A 27037-nucleotide genomic window follows, 5' to 3' on the forward strand; every position below is an offset into this window, starting at 1 on the left:
GAAAAACACTGATGTGTGGTGATGGATATTAGCTAAACTTATTGTGGTGATCATGTCACTGTATGTACAGATATATTATTATGTTGTATACCTGAAAAATATACAATGTTTTATGTTAATTATATCTAAATTTTAGAAAAGTTAGCTTAGAATGAAGTTGGGGGAAAATGAGATTTAGGAATCATCTTTATTCAAAACTATCTTTCATTAATTAATTGAAATCAGAGATTCCTATTTTTTTGTTTGCTTGTTTGTTTGTTTTTAAGTAAAAAGATTCTGTGCTTCTCACCTAAAACCAGTATTGCTGGAGGTTAAACTTTGCTCAGTAATGGGATGTGGGTTGCTCTGTGCAAATGCTCGCTCTTACAGTGATAATTACTGCACCAACTCTGTTTCTAGGGATTAAATGCTAATTTAAAAGTATGTGGATTTTTGTTTTTATGCTCTGAATTTGATTAAAAAAATAGATATTAAGAGAAGTAGGGCAAAGTAAAAGAAGATTAAAGAAATATCAAAGTGTGGAGGAAAAGAGTAATAAAAATAAGAATGAAATTGGATGGCAAAAAGTAATTAGGCTAGGTTAATTTACCTCCTGTAATTTGAGGCGTGATTCTAAATATTCAGTATTAAATTTATATATACCTTTTTTTTATAAGTTGTGAAAAAAATGTTGCTTTCATTTGTCTTTTACTTTATACTAAATAATCAATTTCATTATAAAGTTTGACTTTTAAAAAAAAAAAAAACTGCATTCTTCCTGAACTATCTTGAGCTTTTCATTTTGAAGTTAAGTTCAACCTTATTATTCTTAACAATTCTCTTTAAGGTTCACAGTTTATTTCTAACATATGTCTTTAAATCTACCTGATGTAACCCTGGCCAGTTTGGCTCAGCGGTTAGAGCGTCGGCCTGCGGTCCAGAGAGACCCGGGTTCGGTTCCCGCCAAGGGAGCGTACCTCGGTTGCAGTTTGTCCCCAGCCCTGGTAGGGTTGTGCGGGTGGCAGCCACTTGCTGTGTCCCTTTCACGTTGATGTTTCTCTCTCTCTCTCTCTCTCCCACTCTGTCTGAACAAAAAATGGAAAAATGTCCTCAGGTAAGGATAGAAAAAAAAATCTACCTGATGTTTATTAGCAATATTTAAATGTTTGATTTTTTAAAAGAAGAAATAGGTACAGTGGTTTCTCAGCTGTAGTTCACTTTCCATGGTTTCAGTTACCTGTGGGAATTAAGAGTATCATTTTTTTGGTCCATAAATATTGCATGGGAAATTTCAGAAATAAACAATTCACGTTCGATATTGTGCACTGTTCTGAGTATTGTTGTGATGAAATCTTGTGCTGTTATATCGGGACTGGAATCATCCCTTTGTCTAGTGTATGCACGTTATATGTGTCACCTGCCCGTAGTCGCTTAGTAGCTGTCTTGGTTATCAGATCAGTTACCAGAGAGAGAGAGACAGAGAGACACCACATTTATGTAACTTTATTACAGTATTTTATAATCATTCTTTTTTATTGTTGTTGTTAATCTCATATTGTGCCTAATTTATAAATTAATCTTTATTATAGGTATGAATATATAGAAAAAAACGTAGAGTATACATAGGGCTCGGTACTACCCTTGGTTTCAGGCATCCACTGAGGTCTTAGACTTTATCCTGCTGTGGATAAGTGGGGCGGTGGTGAGGTTCGGGGGGCAGCACTGTATAGCTGTTTCTTAGTTGTTGATTAGGATTTGTTCTAAAGGCTAAATCCCTATCTTCTCAGTAACTTAGGTTCTGTGTAGAACCCTTCTGTGCCTCCTCTTTCCCCCCCAGATCATCCTAACTTGAATCAATTTTTAAGTTACTAGGTTCTATATGTTTGTTGTTACTTATGTATTGTTCTTGTTGCTTATCTTAACCCTGTTCATTGTGTTCAGGATATTTAAATCTACTGCTACAAAAAATGACACTTAATTCCCAAGCCCAGTTTGGGTCTCTGATATTGAGATATGTTCTGTGATATGAACTTGCATCATTGTGTATTTGTGTGTATACATGTGAATATGTATTTATATGTACACACATATACTTTTATATATAGTGTTCAGTTTTTGTATTCCCAAAATGAGAAAGCTGTATTTCTTGTTTGAAAAAGTACTCCTAGAACAAACAACTTCATTGGCTTAGGTTCCTCTTTCAGTTTTCTAATAAACAAACAACAAAAAAAGATTGTTGTCTTAGAATGATCATTAAAAACCTAATTAAAGCAACAGTCTCAAGGAGCCAAAGTGATTGTTATAAAATCAGCTGTTTATTTTATTTTGATGAGATTTAGTAACAGGATTCCAGGAACAGTTTTGGATTTTAAGAATTGATCATTGGATATTAATAAAAATCTTGAAGTTGACTATAAATGACTTATTATATTATCTCTGAGAAAAACACCTATTGTAGGTTCAGTGTAGTAATGTTGATTTTAATTATGCCTCCTTTGTTTGTTTACAGGACTGATTGTATAGAGAAAAAAGACAGCCCTGAAGTGTATTTTTGTTGCTGTGAGGGCAATATGTGTAACGAAAGGTTTTCTTATTTTCCAGAGATGGAAGTCACACAGCGTAAGTTCACAGGAAACGTGTATAAGTCTGTTTCATAGATTGAAAACAAAGTATATTCGTGTTGATATAATTTACTCCTACCCTCATACTCTTATTTTTCTCCTAAATTTTGATCCTATAATAAATATTTATTGTAGAATTTTGTAGGCCAAATCTGAGTTGTTTTTTCCTCCCCCTTTCACAGCTACTTCGAATCCCGTTACCCCTAAGCCACCCTATTACAACATCTTGCTCTATTCCTTGGTGCCACTTATGTTAATTGCGGGGATCGTCATCTGTGCATTTTGGGTGTATAGGCATCATAAGATGGCCTACCCTCCTGTACTTGTTCCGACTCAAGTAAGTTATTGTCTCATATTTTGTGCTATTTTAAATTGCATATTTTAAAGGAATTTACTGTGGTAAAACCCACCAGGTTGTTATAGTTCATTTTCTCTTGGAGTTAATGTTTTGAATGTTTATTGTCATGGAAACTATAGCTAATTTTGCAAACTTATTACTTTGCTGTGTCTTGAACTTTTCTTACTTAAGTGTTGAGGTAGACTAGATTGAAGGGTATTCCCATTCCTATTTCTCTTGGGAGAGTTTTACTGTCATTGTAATACTTACAGTGTGATAGACCCACCTGCCTTGTTTCTTAAGTAATTGATGATGGAGAAGGGAAAACATAGCCCTTCCTTTTCCCCTTCATTCTTTCCCCCATTCCCAAAATGTTGTGCCTTTTTCAAGACTATTTGCCAAAATATCCTTTTAACCATGGGTAGAGACCCAGTAAGGTAACCAGGAAAGTGTGGGAAAAGAGGGGTTTTACAAAGTCTTCAGGAAGATATATCTATAAAAATGTTGTTTTGGGAAAAGGAGCAGAAGAGCAATGTTTCTCATCATTGGTGTTATTGGTAGTCCAAGTATATTTTTGTTTGTTTGCAGCATATCAGGTGTGTACTGAAGAAGAAAACTTTTTAATGCCTTTGATTCTCACTTCTCTGAGCTGGAATCTATCTGAAAATATAGGTGTGGTGGGTAGCCAAATTAAATGCATGAAATTTTCCTTATTCTCTATCATGTAGACCAGTTGGCTCTGGTTCAGTGCTTTACAAGGACTTTTACTATAACTAGTTTATATTCTACAGGCTGAGGAAAGGTGATGACTTTTGGTTATACTTGCTTGAGACATTTAAACGCTAGTTTTTACTGTTTCTTATAACTCTTAGATCAAGTTACCTCAGCCTCTGGATCTCTTTGTTTAACATTTTTTCTCTAATACAATAGGATTAATGGTTAAAACTTGATAGAAAAAATGGTAAACTCCTATAATTTAATGACCAAAACAACTTCTTCCCTTTAAGCTTTATTTATATAACATATTTCTTTCTCAGTACTTGTAGCAATCTGTTAGCATTAGATCATTGATCCTTGTAATCTTTGTAAAATGTGTATATGGAGAAATAAATCCTAAGGTAAAATACCTTATTCAATTAGGTAAACACACTATTTTGTACAGCTAAAATATTTTAAGTTTTAAACATTAGTAACTAAGTTGTGGGTGTATTAAAATCATCTCTAAAAAGTATTTTAAAATAAAAAAAACTTTAGTGTGCAATAAAAACATGTAGTTTACTTCATAAAGCCATAGGATGATGCACTTTACCTTCTGTTGGTGGTAACTATTTTAATAATAAATACCTACATTTAGGAGAGAGAGCATTTATATTTAGTACTATAGTGGTGTCTGAATGTGCCTCACATTTGTGGAGTGATAGAAACAAACTGGAAACTACATTTAAGAAACAAATTTGTTGTTTCTTAGTAGAACTCTAAGAGTAATAATGTAATCTTATAGATAATATTGATTTGTGTACAATATTGATGCTAAAGTATAGTTAAACATTTTTTAAAGGGCTAGATATCATGTATGAGGCTACCTTATTTAGAAATGCTGAGTAATTCAAGGGTTTAGACTTTTAAAATGGAATGATGCATTTATTATTCATAAAAAACTAACAACCAGGGATATTTAATAGTATCCATCTTTGTGGGTTTTAGATATTTGTTGCTATGGTTAATGTTATTGTACTCATTTATTTAGTACTTGCATTGTTCTGTGGTAAATTCAGATAAATTATATGAATTACTGAAAAATAGGAATGATTTTGAAGGCTTTTTGATGGAATGATCTGGAATGGTCAACCTTTGTTATTAAAAACACAGTATGCTTTCCTTCTGTCATAAGCCGTGTTGTAGAGGAAGATTGTCATCAGTGTGGAATTTCATGTGTGTCAACTTCACACTATCGCAGAGAGTCTGGTGCCAGGCTCTCAGTCTCATTTCTGGTGAGAAGTTATGTAAACTAGTTCTGCAAGACTATTTAGGGGCCATCTTGTTACAAAATACTCAGTTTTATCTATTTCACAATAATTACTGAAAAATCACATCAAGCGTTAATTGAACATTTAGAGTATACCAGACTACTGCCAAGTTATGTATATGTAGAAATATATAAATTAGATAATATATAAAAGTATATAAAATATATGTTTATCCCCATGATTTCCAAATTGTGACTGGTATATGAAGCTCATCTTTAGAATTTGTTTAAAAATACAAATTTCTGGATCACACTTCTAAAAGTATAGAATGGGGCCTAGAATATGTTTCTAATAAGTTTCCCAGGTGGTTTTGGTGACCAGCCAGGTGTGTAAAGCACTGATTTGACCTTACCTCACAGGGTTGTTTATATAGTATAATCCCCATTTTATAGATAAAGAAATTGAGACATAGCAAAGCTCACAACTATCAGTTGGAATCTAAACCAGGGACTCTGACAAGTAAAGCTTTGCTCTTATTGCTTATGCTGTTCTGCTTCTCTGTTTCCACAGAGCAGTTGCCACAGGTGTTTTAGATAATTCTAAACATCCCTTCCATCTCAAAATCATTCAATAGGCTAATGTATTCTGCTACTTTTGGATGTTGAATAGTTTGGCTATTAAAATGAACAATAACGTGATCACATCATCTACAATAGGACAAAAGGAAAAATAAACAAATCATAGATATATAGGTCATATTCATGTGCTTTTCCATTAAACACTTTTTTTTAGCACATTTTAGAATAGGGTTTATGAACTTTGGGTTGTAGGTAGAGATTGCTTTGTGTCTGAGTTGAAAGTGCCTGTGCCTAGTTGCTATTCAAGATTTTTTTGAGGGATAGTAGAAGTAGGTAAGGGAAACATTCTGCACATTTGAAATCTTAAGGTGACTTCTGTATTTCATCTATATTCAGGTCCCCATATTCCAGGTTTATTTCCAAGAACAATTAGGAAAATATCTTAAGTTCTTGTGGATTTCTGGAACATTCTTTATCTAAATTCTTTAAATTCTTTTAGACAATGACATAAAATTTGTCATTCATTTTTTTCAGGGAAACTTTTTTAGGACTTTGGCTAAAGGGTGGTTTGTGGATTAACTGGTCTGTTGTAAGATGTTAGTGGTGATATCTTATGGTGATACCTTATTGATGAGTCATTCCTACAGTAAGAACTATACTTGAAGATTTACAGTGATTCTCAGCAGAGCAAGAATCTGATCTGTGCTGATAAAGTTACATATGCTGTGCTCAGTCATTGGTCTAATCTCAGTCTTTTATTCTCCTGGCTGGGGTGGTGGTGGTGGGGGTGCGGACCGGGGATCAATCCTATGGGACATACTGGAGAACTAAGAGCTATCCACATACATCCTTACTAAGCTGTTTCTGGAAGTTAAATGATAGGATTCTTTATTTCTATAATGTAAGGTTGTTTAGAATTTCTTCTGGTTTTATTAGTATTTTATTCTGAAGAAGTGATATAGGAATATACAGGCTTTTTAAAATCTTGTCTTTAATTATGGTTCTTAATAACCAATAAAGAACATGTGTTCTAAAATAAATTTAGCATAGTGAAAGGCCTAGAAAAAAATAATTTTTACTTCTTTTTTTTAAATTGAAGCCATTACCTATAACTACCATGTTTATAACATTGTGTCATGGTGTCACTGTCTTACCATTCACCCTAATTGAAAGCCTTGGAGACAAGTACTTCTCCTATTCTTGGCTCTGTCATTTACAAAATCCTGTCCGTTTACCTGTTCGTCCTTTCTGATCCTATTGTAGCTCAGGACATTGTGGCATCCAAAGCTAAGATGATTTCTGTAATCTCATGGCTGGTCTTCTTGCTTCCAGTTCTCTCCCTTCATCTGTACTAATGCTGTAGAATAGGATTTACTTGTCTGTTACTTTTGTGCTTAAAAATATTTGAGAGTTCTCAAGTGATCAAAAGCAAAATATACAAAATATAGAAAGACCACAGGACATGTGGTCTTCCATACTTTGCCTTTTGATTATTTTCTTCCATCACAACCTAAGCCAGCCATCATATAGTCGTCCCTTGCCACGGTAGAGCGCAGCCATGAGAGCCGAAGCGCGAATTGGCGAGCGAGGCTGTATAAATAAATAATCCTACTTCGCGGAAAGTCATTTATCGTGGTAGAGTCTGGAACTGATTAACAGTGATAAACGAGGGCCAATTGTATCCATCTAGAATGGTATTAGTTATGTACGATTCTTGAAAGAATTGAGAAAATAGTACTCAAGTCAGTTTCAGTTTTCAGTGATTCAGATGAGCGACCCCAGTTCAGAAAGGCTCTAGTCATTCTCGTGCGTTTCATTCTCACACTTAATTGTAAGCTCCTTCAAGACAAGGTGTGTTTGTGTCACTACTGTGTCTCACACAGTGTATGTAATAATTATGCTGTAAGTGATGCGTTGCTGAATTTACTTTGTTTCATTTAGAGTTATACTAAGATGATAATGCATTATGCCCAGGGATTCATTTGATAAACATTCAGGTGCTTTAGGGCTTTGCTTCAAGATGAATCTTGAGGCTGTATTTCTTGGGAGGTAAAATAAGTTGAAGTATTCCAGGATTTTATAAGAGAATGCCATTATTCAGTTCTTTATTTAATCACAATCTCAAAGCATCCTTTTAATTTGTATCACCTAGATCACTTTTCTTTTGCCTGTCTGGAAACTGTATGTCCACATGCAGGAAGATTTTCTTAATACTCTGTAGCGAGTAAACTGAACACAAACTGGTTTTTCTAGTGCCAGTGAGTCATGAATATGAGGGAATTGATGCATTTACTCTATTATTAAGAAGTCTTATTGTGGTTAGAGTTAATGTGGTTTCAATAAAACTGTTTGCACCACTTTCATAACCATATGTGAGCTTAAGTTTCCTGTTTATAAGATCTATATATGTGCTGATAAAAAAATACCACTTGATAAGAATACACATTTTAGGGGCTAGAAATTACCTGCCTTTGACAAGATAAGAAGTTTGCTTCTTAAGTTTTTAGAGGCTAATAAACAACGCTATAGTATTGCAACATTGATACTTGTTAAATGACAGTTGGTCTCTTCAGTTCTTATATCTTGACATTTTTGTCTAGGTTTTGGTCTGATAAGGACTAAAGGCTTGCAGATATTTGAGATACCTAGCATAAAGAATAATCCTGTTGACCCTAATATTAAAGTAATCATAGGTTGTCATTTCATGCTATGTCAGATTACTATCCACTGAGAAACCAAGCCATCCTTGAAATGCTGTGTAAGATTTTCCTGTTGAACATGAATCTATATATGTACCCATTTAAAATTAATAAAATATTGAATGGGCAGCATATCATCATTCAAACAAGTCAGTTTAGGGAAGTATGTTCCTTTTTTATTTGGGAAGAATGTAGGGGAAATTGACTAAATTTTATTAAGTATTTAATATGCTAATATTATTATACTTGTGAAATAAATATTACATCTATAGAAGCACATCTTGAAATAAGTTGACTGCTTACTAAATATTTGGAGTTTATGAATGCATCTCTTGCTTTTTCTATATCTTTTACTTTCTTTTTTTAAACTTTTCTTCTATTTAAAATAAATGTTTGCTTGTTGAACAGGACAAATTATACAGATAGAAGTGTGTCCCCAAAAAGGGGAGAGAATCATTTGTTCTTCCTCTTTTTCTTAATCGTTTCTCTGAAATAACCAATTTTAACAGGTTGGTGTGTATCCTTTGACACCTTTCTCTAATCTCATTTGTTTGAGTAAATGCTTTTCCCCCCTCTTTTTTAAACTATGAAATGTAATTCCACAATGTGTACTAAGGATAGCTTTACAACTTACTTCTGATCAATCTCATTATGATTAAATGGTATGTTTTTAGGTGAAATTTAGTGGAACTTTCATGTGTGCTTTTAAAATACCACAATTCGTTGTATTAGCTTAGAGTTTGTGTTAGGTTTCTCATGGGAGCTGGAACCTACATTCCATAAATGTTTTCACTTTATTTTTTTAGCATGCTTAAAATAGGGTGATATAATGTTACTGTCTTATGCTTGAGTATCTTTTTTTGTGTGTGTATATGCTTAAGAAATAGTTCAGAGCTATTACAAATGTCTCTTTCTTCTGTGTTCCACCTTTGTGTGTAATTGTTTTTATATTGGTAACCTAAATTACAGCTTGCTTTGATATATACTTCTAGACTAATTGTGGGAGAAGTGTCATAAATTACCCATAGATATGCAGCTTGACAAAAAAATTAGGCATATGTAAGCTGTTTCACTTACAAATGCACAGATAGGCTCACTTGGAGAGTGGCTGAAATCCTGTGTTCAAAGCAAAAAGGAAGGGAAGGGGGGGAGAAGAGAATAAAAAGCTTTATCAAAAGCTTAATGTAAGTTAAAGCTGCGCTCTAAAATTAATTAAAGCACCTTATTTCTAAAACCGACTTTCATTTAAGTTAAAAAATTCAAGTTTGTTTGTTTTGTTTTTGTTTAACCACTCACCTAATGCTTGAGTGCCCATCATGTGCCAGGCACCATGCTGGGTGTACAGCAGTAAGTAGCTCCAGGACAGTTCCTGCTAACCCATAGTTAATTTGTAGGTGAACAAAAACTAGGTTGATTGGTTGGTTTGACTTGACAGCTTGGAAATTAGGGTGTAAGAAAGGAGTTGCTTCAATAATTTCGGGCAAAGATTCAGGAAAGGAGGAGAAATATCTGATTCCAGTTCTGTAGTGATTAGGAGAAGAGCCACACCTGGGGTGCTTAGTTAATGTTACATGCTCAATAAGTGCTAACTGTTATTACGACTTCAAAATTCTATTCAAAATGAATCATTGTTATTGAAACCATTGTAGAGATAGATAGATGATAGATAGATAGATAGATAGATAGATAGATAGATAGATGATAGTAAAAGATTTCATTTTGACTATCAAGTACTATTACAGAGCACTTTACACATATTAACTCATTTAATCTTTCAACATCTCATGATATAGGTTCTGTTCTAAGTTCATTTAATAGAATAAGAAGATTGAGGCGTAGATAGGTAAAGTGACTTGGCCTAGAGTCATTCTGCTGATTGACAAAGCCTGGGCATTTATATCCAAGGATTACTATTTACTGAAGTAGTTTTAATTTCATGAATTATTTCTATAAATAATTATGTGGGGGTCCGTAAAACACTAAAACAAAATAAGGGTAAGGATCAGAGTACATAAAAATTACATTTAAAAATGGTTTTTTTTTTGGTTTGTTTTTTTTTTTATCCTCACCCAAGGACATTTTTCCATTTTTTTTGTTCAGATAGAGCGGGAGGGAGAGAGAGGAAGAGAGAGAGAGAGAAACATCGATGTGAAGGGACACATCGAGTGGCTGCCACCTGCACGACCAACCAGGGCCGGGGACAAACTGCAACCGAGGTACGTGTCCTTAGCAGGAACCGAACCCGGGTCTCTCTGTACCGCAGGCCGATGCTCCAACCGCTGAGCCAAACCGGCCAGGGCTAAAAATGGTTTTTATATTGAATTTGTATAGACTTAATAGATAAACATAACTACTTTGCCACATTACAATTTATTAATGTATAGCATGGTCCTTTTCCTTTTTTAAGCCTTACTTGCAGAATACAAGTGCTGAAATGAACTTTTTGTTTTGTTTTGTTTTATCCTCACCCGAGGACATTTTTCCATTTTTTGTACAGATAGAGTGGGAGGGAGAGAGAGGAAGAGACAGAGAGAGAGAAACATCGACGTGAAGGGACACATCGAGTGGCTGCCACCGCACGACCAACCAGGGCCGGGGACAAACTGCAACCGAAGTACGTGCCCTTAGCGGGAACCGAACCTGGGTCTCTCCGGACCGCAGGCCGACGCTCTAACCGCTGAGCCAAACCGGCCAGGGCTGAAATGAATTTTTAAAAGAAAAAAAAAAAAAAAATATATATATATATATATATATATATATATATATATATATATATATATATATATATATATAAAAAAAACCTAATGCTAGCAACCAAAAGGAGAATGGGCATCCCTACATCTCTTTCAGACTTTTAACCTTAGGGCTGGCTATCCTAAGGAACTAATAGCTTCTTAGGGAACGTGTTCAGAATTCTAATTTCATCCACCTTGGTCTGTCTTTGCTTTACTTTGCTTTGCTTTCAGGAGGAATTACATGAGAGAAATTCTAGGAAGTAGGAGTTATATATCACAGGGATTTTGAAGATCTAGTTGGATGGAATCATGGCTGTGCGTTTGACAGTATCCTTGTAACTGAATCTGATAATGTGTAATGTCTTGCTTTCCCCAGCTCAGAGACATTTGTACTGATATACACGCAATGTTATTCCTTTAGAGATTCTATTTCTATCTGTTTGGCAATAGTCTTTTTATAATTAGAGATTGTAAATTTTCTTATAATGTTAGATAATTAGATGACTAAGAGGAGACAAATTTAGAGTTTTTCAGTTTTCAAATACTTTGAGTAGGGAGTTCTTAATTCTTCTTTTTTTTTTGTTTGTTTGTTTGTTTGTTTTTTATCCTCACCCGAGGACATTTTTCCATTTTTTGTACAGATAGAGTGGGAGGGAGAGAGAGGAAGAGACAGAGAGAGAGAAACATCGATGTGAAAGGGACACATTGAGTGGCTGCCACCGCACGACCAACCAGGGCCGGGGACAAACTGCAACCGAAGTACGTGCCCTTAGCGGGAACCGAACCCGGGTCTCTCCGGACCGCAGGCCGGTGCTCTAACCGCTGAGCCAAACTGGCCAGGGCTCTTCTTGATGGTTCTAAGAAATTGAGTGATAACAGAATAGTTTAAGTAGGGGGAAATGTGTATTATATGTTGTATTTATTTATAGTATATAAATGAACCAAAATCCATATTTCTAGAAAGATTTCTTTGTATTCCAGTTTTGTATATCTAACTGGCTACTAAATATCTCCACCTAGATATCTTCAAGCCCTTAACATTCAAGGGTAGTCAGTCATCTTCTCTCTTAAACCTTGTTCTCAGTAAATGGAACCAGTAACCATTTGGTTGCATAAGTCCCAATACTATTTTCGTACCTCATCTTCCTCCCTCTAATAGTCCATTTCTCAAGGATCCTGTCCTCAGGAAGATCTTCTCTTATTTAACCTTCCAGTTTAAGTCAGGTTTCTGCTTAAAGGTGCTCAAGGTACTGAATTCTTTTTTCTTCCTCTTATTTTATAATTATGCATTCATCAGTATAATCTTTGATTAGCCTTTCTTTTCTACACTCAGTAAGCATCATAATAGCCTAGGCACTCAGTAAAGATTTGTTGGATCAGTGGAGAAGTACTGTTTATTTCTTTCTGATGTTTGGCAGTTCATTTATTTTCCCCTTAAGGAAAGTCTTTTTTTTTTTTTTTTTTTTTTTTTTAATTCAGCAAACCTAATTACTTGACATTAATGTGCTAATTTGATTTTCACTGTTATTTTCAGTTATAGTCAGTGACTTTCAAGTTCCATTTTCCATGTCGTGAATCCAGACTGTTTTGTTTGGTTACTTTTTATCTATTTATGTATTTTGGTGATTTTGTTGTTGTTGTTAATTCTTACCCGAGGATATTTTTTCTAATAATTTTTAGAGTGGAATGGAAGGAGGGAGGGGGAGAGAGAGAGAAACAGACGCATCGATTGGCTGCCTCCTGCATGTGCCCCAAACTGACTTGGGGCAGGAATCAAACCTGCAACCCAGGTACATGCCCTTCAGTGGGAATGGAACCCTTGACCCTTCAGTGCACAGGCAGACACTCTAAGCACTGAGCCACACCAGCCAGGGCACTGAATTTATTTTTTTTGGATTTTGTTTTGATCCTTTAATTTTACAACATTGTTTATACATTGAGGCCTGTTCTTGGTGCCTCTTGTTTAGTTTGGATCGTTCTATAGTTTTTCTAATGTTTATTCATTGAGACGTATATTGAACAAAGATATACTTTTTGGTAAGGTGCATTAATAGCACCTACTTGCACAGTGTTATTACAGCAGCGTCTTTATCTTTGAAAGCACCTGTATGAAAACAAAACCTGAGAAATGCCTAAACCTTGGGAAGCTATAGTGTAGTTATTCATGTGGCATATATTTCTTTCAAGGGATGAATTTTACTCTGGAGCACTGATAAGATGTTTTGATAGTAGGATTAGCTAAGCCTTTTAGATGAATTATAAATAATCCTGAATTATCACAGGAAAAAAATTATGAAGGAAGAAAAACTAATTAAGCAACTGTTACAGATAAATGACTTGTCAAATCTTTTTTGTTGTTGCTATTTTTCTCTGTAGAAATATTGGAAACTGGGGAATATAGTCAGCAATCGGAGGGATTCATAGCCTTTCTTTACACTGGTGACAGTATTTCTCTTAATTTTAAATTTGGGCCCTTACCTATTTTGAGATGACTGGGACAGTGAAAATCTTGTTCTGTATGAATGTCCCCAGACTGAAGAGTATGTGTGGATACTTGTTCCCAGGGCCACCCTGCTTGAATGCTTCACTGTTGATCTGGCTAGGGAAGTGGAATAGCAGCAGGCCTGGTCTGTCACTCTCTATTTATTGATCTTAGTCTTCCCTTTATTCTTTTATTTTTATTTTTTTACCCTAGTGTATTGTTATAGTGTATTGTTGCACACATTCATATAGGCACTGGAAACATTTTTCTGCCTCATTATTATTATTCTACTACCTTCCATGAAAGGGAAGTGAAGTAGTTCAGGAAGGTAGGAGATTCTGAAGAGAACAATCAGAGTGTGGTGTGGGAAACTAGCTATATACAAATTTCCTCAGGCGCTCTTAACAATTTTTGTTAAAGGCAATACTGCCATCTGGTGTCCAGAAGTAAATTCCAACTCATGTCTTCTCAATTAAATTATTTTTTTTATCCTTATAGTGAAGACGCTATAACTTCTTAGAAAAATAAGAAATAGTTATTTAAGACTTGGTTTAGTTTATTTGCTGGCTTGAAGTCCATTGGTTCAGGTAACTTGGGATCATACGAGAGTCATCTATATATTACCCCTTATCTGATAGGTAATGTCCAAGTTTGTTTCTGTTTTGTTTTTTAAATATTACTTTCCTTTCTTTATAAGGAAAGTGTTCCCAATTCTCATTTTAGAAATATGATACATTGGATAATTACCAACTTTTAAAAAACTAAATCATTCTTCTTCACTTTTGTAACTGATGTGTCATTTTTCATTTCATTCTGGATATAAATCGTAATTTCTTTTGCCTGTGTTTTTTCTTCACAAGCACGCCTTTCATATAATGATAGAGGTAAGATGCATTGATGTTTGTTTTATGGTTGTGGGACTTTTTGTGGATGCATACTAAACATTTTGTTCTTAGATTATTTGTTGTTGCTTTATTGTGCATCCTTTATAGTTTATCCATTTATGTTATCAAGTTTTTTTTCTCCCTACTTTCAGTATTGAAAACATGATTGATTTGCCATAGTAATGGTTTTTGGATTTAAAGGATTGTTGATAATATTTATACTTATGTGAAGTGGAATGTAGAAATAACTGTTTTAGTTGATTAGAAGTTAGCACCTAATGGCTAGATTTTTAGCCTTAAAATACTTGTATTGGTTACTTTTTATATTACATTAATTAGCTTAAATGTCAGCATGTGCTCACTTTTGTCAGGGGCTGACTTTCTGGTAGACTCCATTATCTTTTAAGAAATCTATATTTTCAAGTAGTTTCTTTCATCTTTGACATCTTACAAATGGACAAGCTAGGGAAGTATAACTTGATCTTTTGCTCTGTGGAAGTTTAAGACTTTAGAGTTCACCCTTCATATGGAGAATTCAGAATAAGTAAAATGATCAACTTCTCTGCAGCTCTTGCTTTTAACAATTTATTCTAGTATTGGTTATAGTAATGTTGTTGGGTAGTGGTGTTGGGGTGGGGGACACTTTTTCCAACTGTAGTCATTTGTTGCTTTGTAACATGATGTTTTATGATGCCATACTTTTCACATAGGATGGGTGTAATCAGAGCCATGTTCTAATGCGTATCTTGTTAACTGTGCAAAAATAGTATGGATACTGCAAAAGAACTGGAGACTTTAGGGACATTTTTCAGGAATTCTGCAGTCCTTATAGTTGCCCCCGCCCAGAAGTGGCTTTTCTACATAGCAGGTTATATCCCTGTTTTATGGATAACATTAGTGTTGCTATTATTAAGAAGTTTAAATCTGAATTTGTATTCCCAGGTGTTCAGGTACTCTAAAGGTATAAATCTTTATTTCTAGAATAAAGTATTGAGTTTTTTGTGGGTAAATTAGTATAATGATGTTAATAAACTGAAAATCATTTCTAATCTTAGATTATAGAATAAGTAAAAGCTAAATATTAGAGATGCAGTTAAAGCTTAATAAAGAACTGAAAAATATGAAACAGAAGAACATTCTAGTGATTTTACATTGATAAAACAAAAGTCATGTTGATGGATATTATAGATTCTAGACAGTTGTAACCTATTATACAGTTAGTCATTTTTTTAATCCAACCTTATAAGTATTTAAGATATTATTTAAAAACACATATTTCTAAAAGTTTTGATACACTATAGGACTATACCTTTGAAAATTGGCCAGTGTTCTCCTTAATTTAAGCTTTTTACTTACAAGTAATTTTGATAATGGTATGATTTTAGGCTATGACATAATGGCAATATCATTAGGAGAGTTATCTAAGATTTCTCACTGAAACAGTGGTAGCTTATAAACCTGCTGAACAGAGCCTTGGAAACTTAGAGAAACTTTGAAGTTTATCTCTACATTTGGAAAACACTCGATTTATTTTTTCTAAGCATAGACATTGAAAATTATTACGTTTCCTAAAATTAAGGTTAATATTATATTAAATTATGGTTTTAACTGCTGACATATTCTTAATTTGATATGAATTAAGTCATCTAAATCTTGTTTTATGGACAGTCATATCCAGGTGGATGGTATGCTTTAGAACCTAGAGTAGGCAATGTATATGTTATCTAGAGAGACATTATCAGTCAGTTTATATAAAAGTCATTAAAAATCACAGTGTTTTAATTTAGAGCCAAATTACTGTTTACCTGGTTATTTTTCCTTCAGCTTTCAGCCTTTATCTGTGTACTTCAGTTTTTGGAATCCCTGCTTTGAAAACTTAACTTTTCTAATTTACCTCTAAAGGAGAGGAGATCATTGACATTAACTTTTTAGTTATTTTAAGTTTTTCAAATTGAACTTTTTTGGTTAGTTAGCATAATTTTTTTTATGTAGTTATCCAATAATCCTTGGTCTTTCAGCATTCAGTGGTTTGTTTCCTTTGCCTCTAGAAGAGTAGTTTTCAACTTTTCTTCCTCCTGACTTCACATTCACATAAGTAACAACCTCCTGTCAGTAGAATCTCCTATTACAAGTATAAATGATTAGTTGAGGAATGAGGTAGGGAGAGTTAAGTTTCAATAAAACCTTTCCAGAGATTTTTGTGTCCCCTCCCACTGAGGGTTATAACTTTAGGGGCCATACTTCTATGAGATTTATATCTGTCTGACTTCCTTGATTCATCACTGTTAAAGAAAAACACTCTTTAACTCTACTAACCTTTCGTGCTTTAAATATGTGATAGAAAAACAACTTTGGTAGACATTATAAAGATAAATGTCTGACGTTGAAATGAGTCACAGCACGTCTTGTAGATTATCTTACTGTTTAAAAAAAAATAGGAATTCTGAAACTTTTGTAAAAGATTGTCTACTGTAGTTGAAATTACATATTTTTTCTTTTTAATACCTTGCAGTGTTTCTATTCCCGAGGGTCCTTCTAATGTAGATGTTAACTTTTTAATTCTCGAGGGGCACTGCTGGGCTGAAGAATGCCTAAAGGGGGCGCTGACAGTCTGGAGCCATTAGAAGAGGATCTTGTTGTTAAAGGGAGGAAAGGCAGAGAGAGGTGCACTGATAAAGGGGTGACATACTATTGCCAAGTGTCTTAAGTGCCACCCATGTCATAATGTGTGTTGCTTCGCCACAGAAATTTTAGTTACTCCCTATAATACTCATTATGGGGCCCTTCATACATTTTTATTACTTATTTTCTCTGGAAACTTTCCAAAAGGTTTCCTACATCTTTTTTTCCTTGCAGATATTGAACTGATACAATACTTTAGTAAAGGATTGCCATTCTGCTTGGTATAGGGAGGAGCCCCTTGTCCTTTGTAAGTGCTGTACTCCTGTTTATATTTGCTCCATTTTTAAAAATTAACTATAGCAGTACACTTCTCTTTGTCTTACCATACCCTATCATCTACTATGATGACCACTCTTTGGATTATTTGTACTTTCTTAGCCAGTCAGACCTGGAACACTAATAATTTTTATCTCGGATCAGTTTTGGGAAATAATTATAAGCAAAGGGATGGATTGTTAATGGGTCGAAACATTAGAATGAATGGAACAGTTTGGCTATAGCAGCATTAACTGACATATTTCTTTTATGTGCTTTGTATTTAATATACCAGTCTGCAATGTGTTGAGAATAACTGTGGGCATTTCTGAGATTAGTAAAGAAAATATTTAAACAGAAATTGGGGAAAGTAAAGGATTTTGAGGACAGATTTTCAGCCATAATTTGCTGTTTTTGGCACTTTTCGAATCCTCATTCTGTAAGGAGGTATCAACTGGATGAAACGACTGAAATACTGTTAGCAGTATCCTAGAGGTCATAGAAAATCTTAGGAAAATTAGTGACACTGAATCAGAAAGATTTTGATCTTTTCTCCTGCTTTATATACATAATAACACTGATGAATGTTACGAAAAGTTTTAATTCAAGTTGCTTGCCTTGCGATCGATCACTATAGATAATTAGTAATGCTTGAGAACTCAGTTTTGGCAAGACTGAAGTTAACATCATTTGTATGTGTTTGCCGTTTCTGTCAATTGATTCCTCAGTATACTCACTTTCCCCCTCACATTTAGAATGATATGTATCAAGTGCTGCTTTTTAATATTATTATTGTTGTTTATCTGTAGGACCCAGGACCACCCCCACCTTCTCCATTACTAGGTTTGAAGCCACTGCAGTTATTAGAAGTGAAAGCAAGGGGAAGGTTTGGTTGTGTCTGGAAAGCCCAGTTGCTCAATGAATATGTAGCTGTGAAAATATTTCCAATACAGGTATGGGTATTGCAATGTTCTCATCTTCATTTTTTTTTTAACGATTCCAACTGGCTTAGTCTTTGTGACTCAAACAATCTGAATAACACAAGCCACCTGTTTCAAGGTGGTTTTTGTGATACTAGGGAAAGTGGTTAGCCCTCTTATGTCTGCCTTCTCATCTGAGAAATGGAATTAATGGTACACTAGTCATTATGTTTTCTTGGAGTGGTGGAATTACAATAAATGAACATATAGGAGATCTTTTGCAAAGTGAAGATGAGGATTTCAATACAAATTTAATATCTGAGTGGTTAACTTTTAATATCTCATTGACATAATTAGAAAAAGCAAACAGAAGAATAAAAGAGTATTGTGCTTTGTTTCAGAATAGCTGTTTGGACGTATGTTACCAAACCAGTTCATTTTTGTTCAACTCTGAGTGTTAATGTAATCATTTCAGATTTTGCTTGTTTAATTTTCAGAGGCAGTGAATCAAGATTGCAAATATTGGCTTACTGTTGAATTTTTTTTCTTTATTGACGTTAGAGAGGAAGGGAGAAATAGAAATATCGATGTGATGAGAGAGAACATCGATTGGCAGCCTCCTGCATGCCCCCTACTGGGGATTTGGCCCACAACCTGGGTATGTGCCCTGACCAGGAATCGAACTGGCAACCTCTTGGTTCATAGGTTGACACTCAACCACTGAGCCACATCGGCCGGGCCTCTTGAATTTTTTTTAAAGGGGGCTGATCTTATAAAACCTTGATCTAATGCACCCCTGTGCTGTCTTATGTTTTGTTTTGTTCCGTTGGTGGTGTAGATCTGTGATGATTCCTTTTCCCTCTGTCCTGTGTGTGCACACCCTGTGGCTAGTGCCATGCATGGTATTGCAGTCCTGGCTGGGTTGGGTGATACTGGCTTCATCACTGCACCTAAACAGTAGATCTTCCTTATTCCAAGGTTATCATATAATCAACTTCTTTTCTTAATATACCTAAATTTAGCCTTCTTCACTCTTCTGAAGCCTGTTGCTTAGAGTCTATGAAAACTTAATTATTACTAATTTTTATTTTTTATTTTTGGTAAAAGTGCAGATGCTGTATAGGTTAGTTTTCAGAGGAAAAGGCTGTTCTGTTGTGCCAAGATTCACAAATACTTGGGTGATATTAATGTAAAATTAATAATAGTAGCTAACATTTTATGTGATGTTTCTATTGTGTCAGATAAAGGTGCTTTACATATATGAATACTCACATGTCCATATATGTCCCACACATACACTACAACACGCAATATACATATAATGCAACAACTCTGTGAGGCAAATACTACAGTCCTCGTTTTGCTAATAAGGAAACTGAATTGCTTGGCCTGTGTGGTTCAGTGGTTGAACATCAACCCGTGTGCCAAAAGGTCGCCAGTTCGATTCCCAGTCAAGGTACATGCCCAGGTTGTGGGCCAGATCCCCAGTGGGGGGCATGTAGGAGGCGGTCAATTAATGTTCTTTCTCATCAGTGTTTCTGTTTCTCTCTCCCTCTCCCTTCCTCTCTCTCTCAAATCAATAAAGAAATAAAAAAAGAATGTTTGATATAATGTTATCTTTTTTTTTTTAAATCCTCACCCAAGGGTAATTTTCCATTTATCTTCAGATAGAGTAGGAGGGAGGGAGGAAGGGAGAGAGAGGGGGAGAGAGAGAGGGAGATTTGAGAGAGACATATCGATTGGTTGCCTCCTGCATGACCCCAACCAGGGCCAGGACCAAACTGCAACCAAGGTACATGCCCTTGACCAGAATTGAACCCAAGTCTCTCTGGTTCATGGGCTGATGCTCTACCTGCTGAGCCATATCGGCCAGGACTGATGTTATTCTTTTAAAACAATTGTTTTCTAATTAGATGAAGTCTTTCTACCTGAGTTTCATCTCTCAGGGAGATTATTCTGACACAAGTAACTTCATGCAGCATTTCTGAGCAACTCCTGCATACAAACTGGAAAAGTATGTTTTGAGGGAATTGAAGAAGGCAGACATTTGATATAGAATTGTTATCTATTGTCACAATTTTCTTGAAAAGCAAAACTAAAGAATCTTTTAATACTTAGCTTTATTTATTTATTTATTTGTTTTTTGCCTTAGAACTTGAATACTTTCTTAGGGATGGTTTATTGCCTCTATTCTTTGCACTCTTACTGTTCTTCCTTTTTGACTGTAGGACAAACAGTCATGGCAAAATGAATATGAAGTCTACAGTTTGCCTGGAATGAAGCATGAGAACATATTACAGTTTATTGGTGCAGAAAAACGAGGCACCAGTGTTGATGTGGATCTTTGGCTAATCACAGCATTTCACGAGAAGGTAAAACAACTTTCTATTTTAACTCAGTAAAGCTAGGGTTGGTTTACCTACGTGATGTTGGTTACAAATTCCTCAGCCTTATTTTTCTGGGAACAGTATGTTATTCTACTAGGTTAATATTTATAAATAAATATCTATTTAAAAAAATAATTTGTTTTAGCCCTGGCCGGTTTGGCTCAGCGGTTGGAGCGTTGGCCCGCGGACCAGAGAGACCCGGGTTCGGTTCCCGCTGGGGGCATGTACCTCGGTTGCAGTTTGTCCCCGACCCTGGTTGGGGTCGTTTGGGTGGCAACCACTCGATGTGTCTCTCTCGCATCGATGTTTCTCTCTCTCTTCCTTTCTCTCTCCCTCCCGCTCTATCTGGGGATAAATGCAAAAAAAAAAAAAAAAAAGAAAATAATAATAATTTATTTTAATAAAAGAGCAAAGATGGCAGTGTTTTCACCTAACCCTCTAAAATGCCAGTCTTTTGTCCCTGATTTCTTGAGCTGCAATTACCTCTCTTACAAATAATTATTTTAGTATAACCACTGCTTAGTAAATTTACCGTCCATTTTGATTACATGAACTTTTTTTTTTTCCCAGCTTGAATTTTGTTTCTTAAAACTCTCTAATCAGTATAGCATAATGATAAAACTAGAGTCAGGAAATTTACCTAATCTTTTATTTGTCACTCATTTGTAGGGTAATTATTTCTAAAACATACTTGCTATATTTCCTTAATTTTTGTACTTTCAGAGTTAGTATGAAAATATACATTAATAAAGTAGAATATTGTGTTCTCCTTGTGGTCAGGTTCATTATTGTCAGATATAAGTAGCTCTTTTCCTTCTCTTAATTCTTGACCAAAAAGATGGCAGTAATCCCTAGAGAATTCTTTATGTTAGTTGTTTCTGTCTTAATTTTGTGCTCTCCTGGTCCTCTGATACAACATCTCTGTAGTCATTAAAGATTTTCTGAAACTTTAGATTTTCAACTAGTCTTTCTTTTTTATTAACTTTTGCCTTCTAATTAGGGGGAAATTGATTGTGCTTGTAGCACACTTTTAAAGATTAGTGGTGTTTGTTTCTAATCAAATGTTTATTAATGTGAATCTTGAACCATTCCAGATAGATTGTTTTTTGGATATTATTCACCAAAATGAAAAATATGTTGCCTTCCATAACCTCTTAAAAGTAAAAATGAAAGTCTCCATATACATATGGCTTTTGTCAAGAGCGTAAGTTGTTGTTTTTTCCCCCCTTTTCCTTTAGGGTTCACTGTCAGACTTTCTTAAGGCTAATGTGGTCTCTTGGAATGAATTGTGTCATATTGCAGAAACCATGGCTAGAGGATTGGCGTACTTACATGAGGATATACCTGGCCTAAAAGATGGCCACAAACCCGCCATATCTCACAGGTAGAGCTAAATTTATATTATTTTCCCAAATAATTCGGTATATGTTTATTACTTAAACTTTTAATCCCCTGAGCAAAATATAGTTTCCCCTAGTTATCTAGTCATGCTGTAGGAGGCAAAGTGGTTTTCATTTATTTTTCAATTTAACTTTTAGATTGGCCTGGAAGTAATTTGGATAATGTATATATTAACATCATTAGCTTAATTGTTAGTCATCATTAATTTTATTATCCATTTGTGTTTTAATTAGTCTCATTTTTGAAAGCATTGTTAAGAATAAAAGTGTATTTTCTGTAAATAAAAGGGTAAATTTGTTTAACCTCAAAACATGATTGACTTCAGAGATTATTATAAATAGGGATAAGGGGATATATAACTAAGGAGTATGTTTTTTGCTTGTGTTTTGAATGACCATATTGAGCTGATGTGGAAGGAGGCATCATTTGAACAAATTGGGTTTACTCAGTTGCCTTTTTCAGATAAGAACTAGTGCTTGGACACAAAAGTTGTCATTTCCTCAAAAGGGAAAACATCAATTCCCTTAAACATGATTCAATTTGTGATTGTGTATTTCAATTCCTTAAACATGAGACCAATTTGTCATCTTGTAGTATTCAATTTAAAGATGGCTGCTTTAAAAGTAGTTGAATGCCACCAGGTGGTGGTATAGGTTGCTGGGAGGCATTACTTTAAACCAACTCTAATATAGACTCTGATTGTGCACTTCCGCCTCAGAAATAGCTCTTCTCTCTTCTTACCTGTCTATATCTAGTCCAACGGCCTCTTCCTAGATTTTTACTCACTTCACCCCATCTGACAGGGAACAGAACTCCCAAAGGTTATTTATTAGAAATGGCATCCCTAAAAAATTTTTTGAGTCTAAAACTGATTTGTTTTGTAGCCTTTGTGGGTGTCTCCCTGTATCCCACTCTTGGTCTCTGTACACATACATTTAACCATTATTCATGCACAGATGTACTTAGATTGAGTATAATAATCCTAGGATGAACCAGTTTAGGCTGGTGTATAGAGGACATCTGATTGCCTTAAAACAATTACTCTTTTCAGAACACCAGGATTTAACTGGAGCAGTGTATGTTTATGGTGAAAAATTTCTGTCTGTTATACTACATTCCTGGAGATGCTTTTCTGCAGCCAGGTTGATGAATATAAGAACCACTAACATAAGGGACCTTTCTAAAATGTAGACCTGTACCAATAGGCCAAAGGTCCTAATTCAGCTACTTTTTGAAAATTCTTAAATTTGGGGTTTAAAAGTTCTGTTTCAATGGGGGTTTCTAACAATAAACTCTTGATATATTTTTATTATGTTAGAAAACAGCAATTTTATGGTAGGTAAGAATGGCATAGATAACACATAGACTGGACAGTATTTTTGGAATGGCACTTCTTTAAAAAATTGTTATGGAAAGAATTTCTTCTCACCAGGCCGATGTGGCTCAGTGAACTGAGCGTTGTCCCATGGACTGAAAAGTTCTGGTTTGAATCCCGGTCAGAGCACATGCCTGGGTTTTGGGCTCAATCCCCAGTAAGGGGTGTGCAGGGGGAAGCTGATCGATGTTTCTCTTTTATATCAATGTTTCTAAAAAATGAATAAAAACATATTTAAAAGAAAGAGAATTTCTTATTGTTCATGTTGTAAATAGGAGCTTGTCACTGTACACTTTTTCATGCTTCAGCTATATGGAGACTGCTTAAGCTTTTTCTCCCTCTCATTTTTTCCGCATTTCATATTTTCCAGTAACTGTTCTTTGATAGTATAGTCCCCCTCTTTCCCACTTTCAATGAAAAGTTTTAAAAGATGTACCTTGTCTAAACTTAATTTGAGTACTTTATCTTTCTGTTTGCAAGGGACATCAAAAGTAAAAATGTGCTGTTGAAAAACAATCTGACAGCTTGTATTGCTGACTTTGGGTTGGCGTTAAAATTTGAGGCTGGCAAGTCTGCAGGTGATACTCATGGACAGGTAAGCATGATAACTATAAACTGTAAGAAAAAAGAATCTTGTCTCATTTTTCTTAGCATGGCACATCTGGATTGAATTAATCTAAAATTATTGTGGTGGTTATTAAATCAGCATCTAATATAAAATTACTCTCTTAAGAGTAATATGTTAAATTTGCCAAGGAAGACATTTTCATACAATGGTGAAGGACTGTTAGGACCTCAAGTAGTTTAGATCAAGCAATTCATAAAATACCCTAGATAGATGTCAGGGGATTCTATTTTAAAAATTAATCAAAGAAGAATCCAACACGTTTTAATAGACCTCATTCTTAGGGAGTTCTTAGTATTAAGTCAGTTTTAACTTGTTAATTCTTTCACAATCTTAAGAGGAATGGAAGAATAATTGGTCACTATTCATGCTACAATGTATGAAGATCTACTGACCATTTTTCCAGACTACAATTATAATTTCTTGCTTCTTGGTCTTTATTACTTCATTAACTCTTTAATCAATTATACAGCTTTGCTTTGAATTCTCTCCAGAGTTCAGAACACTTGTAAAGCCTTGAGGGAGGAGCCTAACTCTAGTCAAGGTCTGCACAGAGATCTCAATAATGGGAACTTTTAAGAAGGCCAAAGAGGAAAAGAACATTATCCATACACTTTATTCTCAAAACCTATGAGGCTAATAAAGGTGTTGACACTCCTACAGATGACTTTTAATCAGGAAAGCCAGATTGACCTGAAAGGTGACCTTTTTTTCACAAAGCCAAAATGACTTAGGCTGTGGTATGATCATTTCTTCATCTTTCATATCATGCAAATTATTTGGTTATCTATTTCTCAGCTTTCTTTTTTCCTAGCATATCCTATTAACTTCCAAGAACACAGTTATCAAAGAATCATAGCACAACAAATTTTGGCATATTGACTTATGATTTAAGAATTTAGTTTGGAGCCATGGTCAGCAGTTATAGTTCTAGAAGGCTGACACCAAATGTATTTGGAGACCAAAGCAGTTTTGTGGAGAATATTACTGAGAAGGAGATTGTGCAGGAAGCCTAGGGACAAACTTCTGGGCTTATTTTAGGTATTGATTATTGTAAGAATAAATTTGGTGAATAGTTTAATCCTTTGGTACTTCATAACTTCCTCTCCCCTGGGACTCATTTATATCTTTTAACACCCTCACAATTGGGTTACATGATGAAGTTAAAATAACATTACATCAGTTGTTCCTTGACTTTAGATTTCATGGACCAGAAAATATAAAAATGCACATTATTACACTTTTTAGTTTGCATAAATGTACAATTGAATAGTTACTTAAAGTAGCAAAAAAAAAAAAAAAAAAAAATTAACCCTCTTTTTCTTTAAAGTGTTCTCTTTACAAAATGAATTAAGAACTTGAACTTTAGGTCTTAGCAATCTGTTCTGATTATGTGTGTATTTGTAGATAATTGTGTAATTCTAGTCCAGAAATCATAGTCACCTAAGGATGGAGCTTTTTGGAAATGCCAGTCTCTGGGCCGCTCCCTAGATCCACTACTCAAGTATATTGTGGTCTGCCCAGCTATCTCACACCTTTTCTAAGCATCCCTATATGAATGTTTTCAAGTACCAACCAAAGCTAGTTGTATTAACTTACATTGTTTCATTACTAAGAAATACCAGATTGTTAGGGGCAGACAAAGAAAGACCTCTAAGACAGAATTCATGAATAAATATACACACAGATTTTGAATAGACTTTAAAAAGTTTATTCATCCTTTTCTTTTTTTTGGCTTATTCTTTTCATTTTTTGTATTGTTTATTAGTTTTTTTAAATATAGAAAAAGAGAAACCCTTAAAGCTTTTTTAAAAAATAACATTTCAAACAGTATACAAAGGTACAACTTAAAATTGTATAGCTTTTTCTCTATTTCATCCTTCTCTCTACAATTATTGTTCAGTTTCTTAGGATTACTTCCAGAAGAGGGGAAATTCTAAGTCTATACTAGCATAATGTTGATATACTTATTAAGTATACCCAGAAAGGATCTTAATATATATATATTGCATTGTTCCTTGATGTTTCATTCTACAGAATTTTTGGAAATCTTTCTATATTAGCCCTTATAGATTTGCCTGATGTTTTTAAGAGTTGTATATGCTCTATTTGTTTAATCAGTCCCTACTCTGGGTGCTTTTGTTCTTTCCAATGAATGTCTGGTTGTTGTTTTACTTGAAATGACTTAGTTATCTTATCTGCTATTTAGACCACATATGGTTTTGATTCTTTTTACAGAATTATATGTTAGTTCATAAAGTTCATGAATGAGTACTGTTTGCTTTCAACATCTTTTTCAGGTTGGTACCCGGAGGTATATGGCTCCAGAGGTATTAGAGGGTGCTATAAACTTCCAAAGGGATGCATTTTTGAGGATAGATATGTACGCCATGGGATTAGTCCTGTGGGAACTGGCTTCTCGCTGTACTGCTGCAGATGGTAAGGGAAAAAAACATTTTTAAAAAAGATATATATGCCTACTACACATGTTTGAAAAGGGATGATTACACTCAAAGGTAAAGCTTTAAGTACAAATTTTTTTTTTTTTACATAGACTTCAAGAGGCGGTAGCTTCAGGAGAATTCAGGAGGCAGGGATCCTACTGCCAGATGTTTTGCTGGGCACCTTACATAGCTTTAGCTTATTTCCTAAAACAACTTTGGAGGTAGTAATTATCTCAGTCTTACAGATGAGGAATTTGAGGTTCAAATTTTAAGTAGAAATTAAGTAGCTTGCCTGTTTTAACATCAGGGTGGTAAATATAAAACCTAGATTTGAAACTCTGATCCAGATGTAGGGAGAGAGCTGCTGTTTTTGTTGGGTCCTGTGGGTACTGCCTCTAGGTTCTAAAGTCAGCTCTTGTGGCCAGTGGAAATGCATGTAGAGTAGAGGGACTTGGCCTCTCAGGACACTCAGACTGAGTCTATTCTTATATGTGACTAACCAGATTGAATTTGACAGTCTATCCTCCATGACATTGATCGAGCACGCATTTGGATGTACCACAGGTTAAATTCTATCCCCTTAGAAGTCTGGTCTAAGGTAGACATTACTGTGAATGTTCGTTAGCACAGTGCTTGGGTTCTAAGGATTCCTGTTCTTGGCTCTTG

The 27037-nt window shown here is 34.8% G+C and overlaps 1 protein-coding gene across 2 annotated transcripts in view; it reads left to right on the forward strand.

Annotated features, from left to right (window-relative positions):
- ACVR2A (activin A receptor type 2A) overlaps window positions 1–27037 on the forward strand; it is an 89359-nt gene that overhangs the window by 55269 nt on the left and 7053 nt on the right. The window contains exons 3-10 of one of the 2 annotated variants that reach the window (XM_036254628.1): window positions 2489–2598; window positions 2783–2937; window positions 14259–14282; window positions 18029–18172; window positions 20368–20511; window positions 21765–21910; window positions 23783–23897; window positions 26228–26366. In XM_036254628.1, coding sequence (XP_036110521.1) covers window positions 2489–2598; window positions 2783–2937; window positions 14259–14282; window positions 18029–18172; window positions 20368–20511; window positions 21765–21910; window positions 23783–23897; window positions 26228–26366 — 977 coding nt within the window. The remainder of the gene's footprint in view (window positions 1–2488; window positions 2599–2782; window positions 2938–14258; window positions 14283–18028; window positions 18173–20367; window positions 20512–21764; window positions 21911–23782; window positions 23898–26227; window positions 26367–27037) is intronic. The other variant, XM_036254629.1, reaches the window with a different exon arrangement.

This window comes from Molossus molossus, unplaced genomic scaffold (genome assembly GCF_014108415.1).
Source record: "Molossus molossus isolate mMolMol1 unplaced genomic scaffold, mMolMol1.p scaffold_m16_p_11, whole genome shotgun sequence".
In the NCBI taxonomy this organism is placed as follows: domain Eukaryota; kingdom Metazoa; phylum Chordata; class Mammalia; order Chiroptera; family Molossidae; genus Molossus; species Molossus molossus.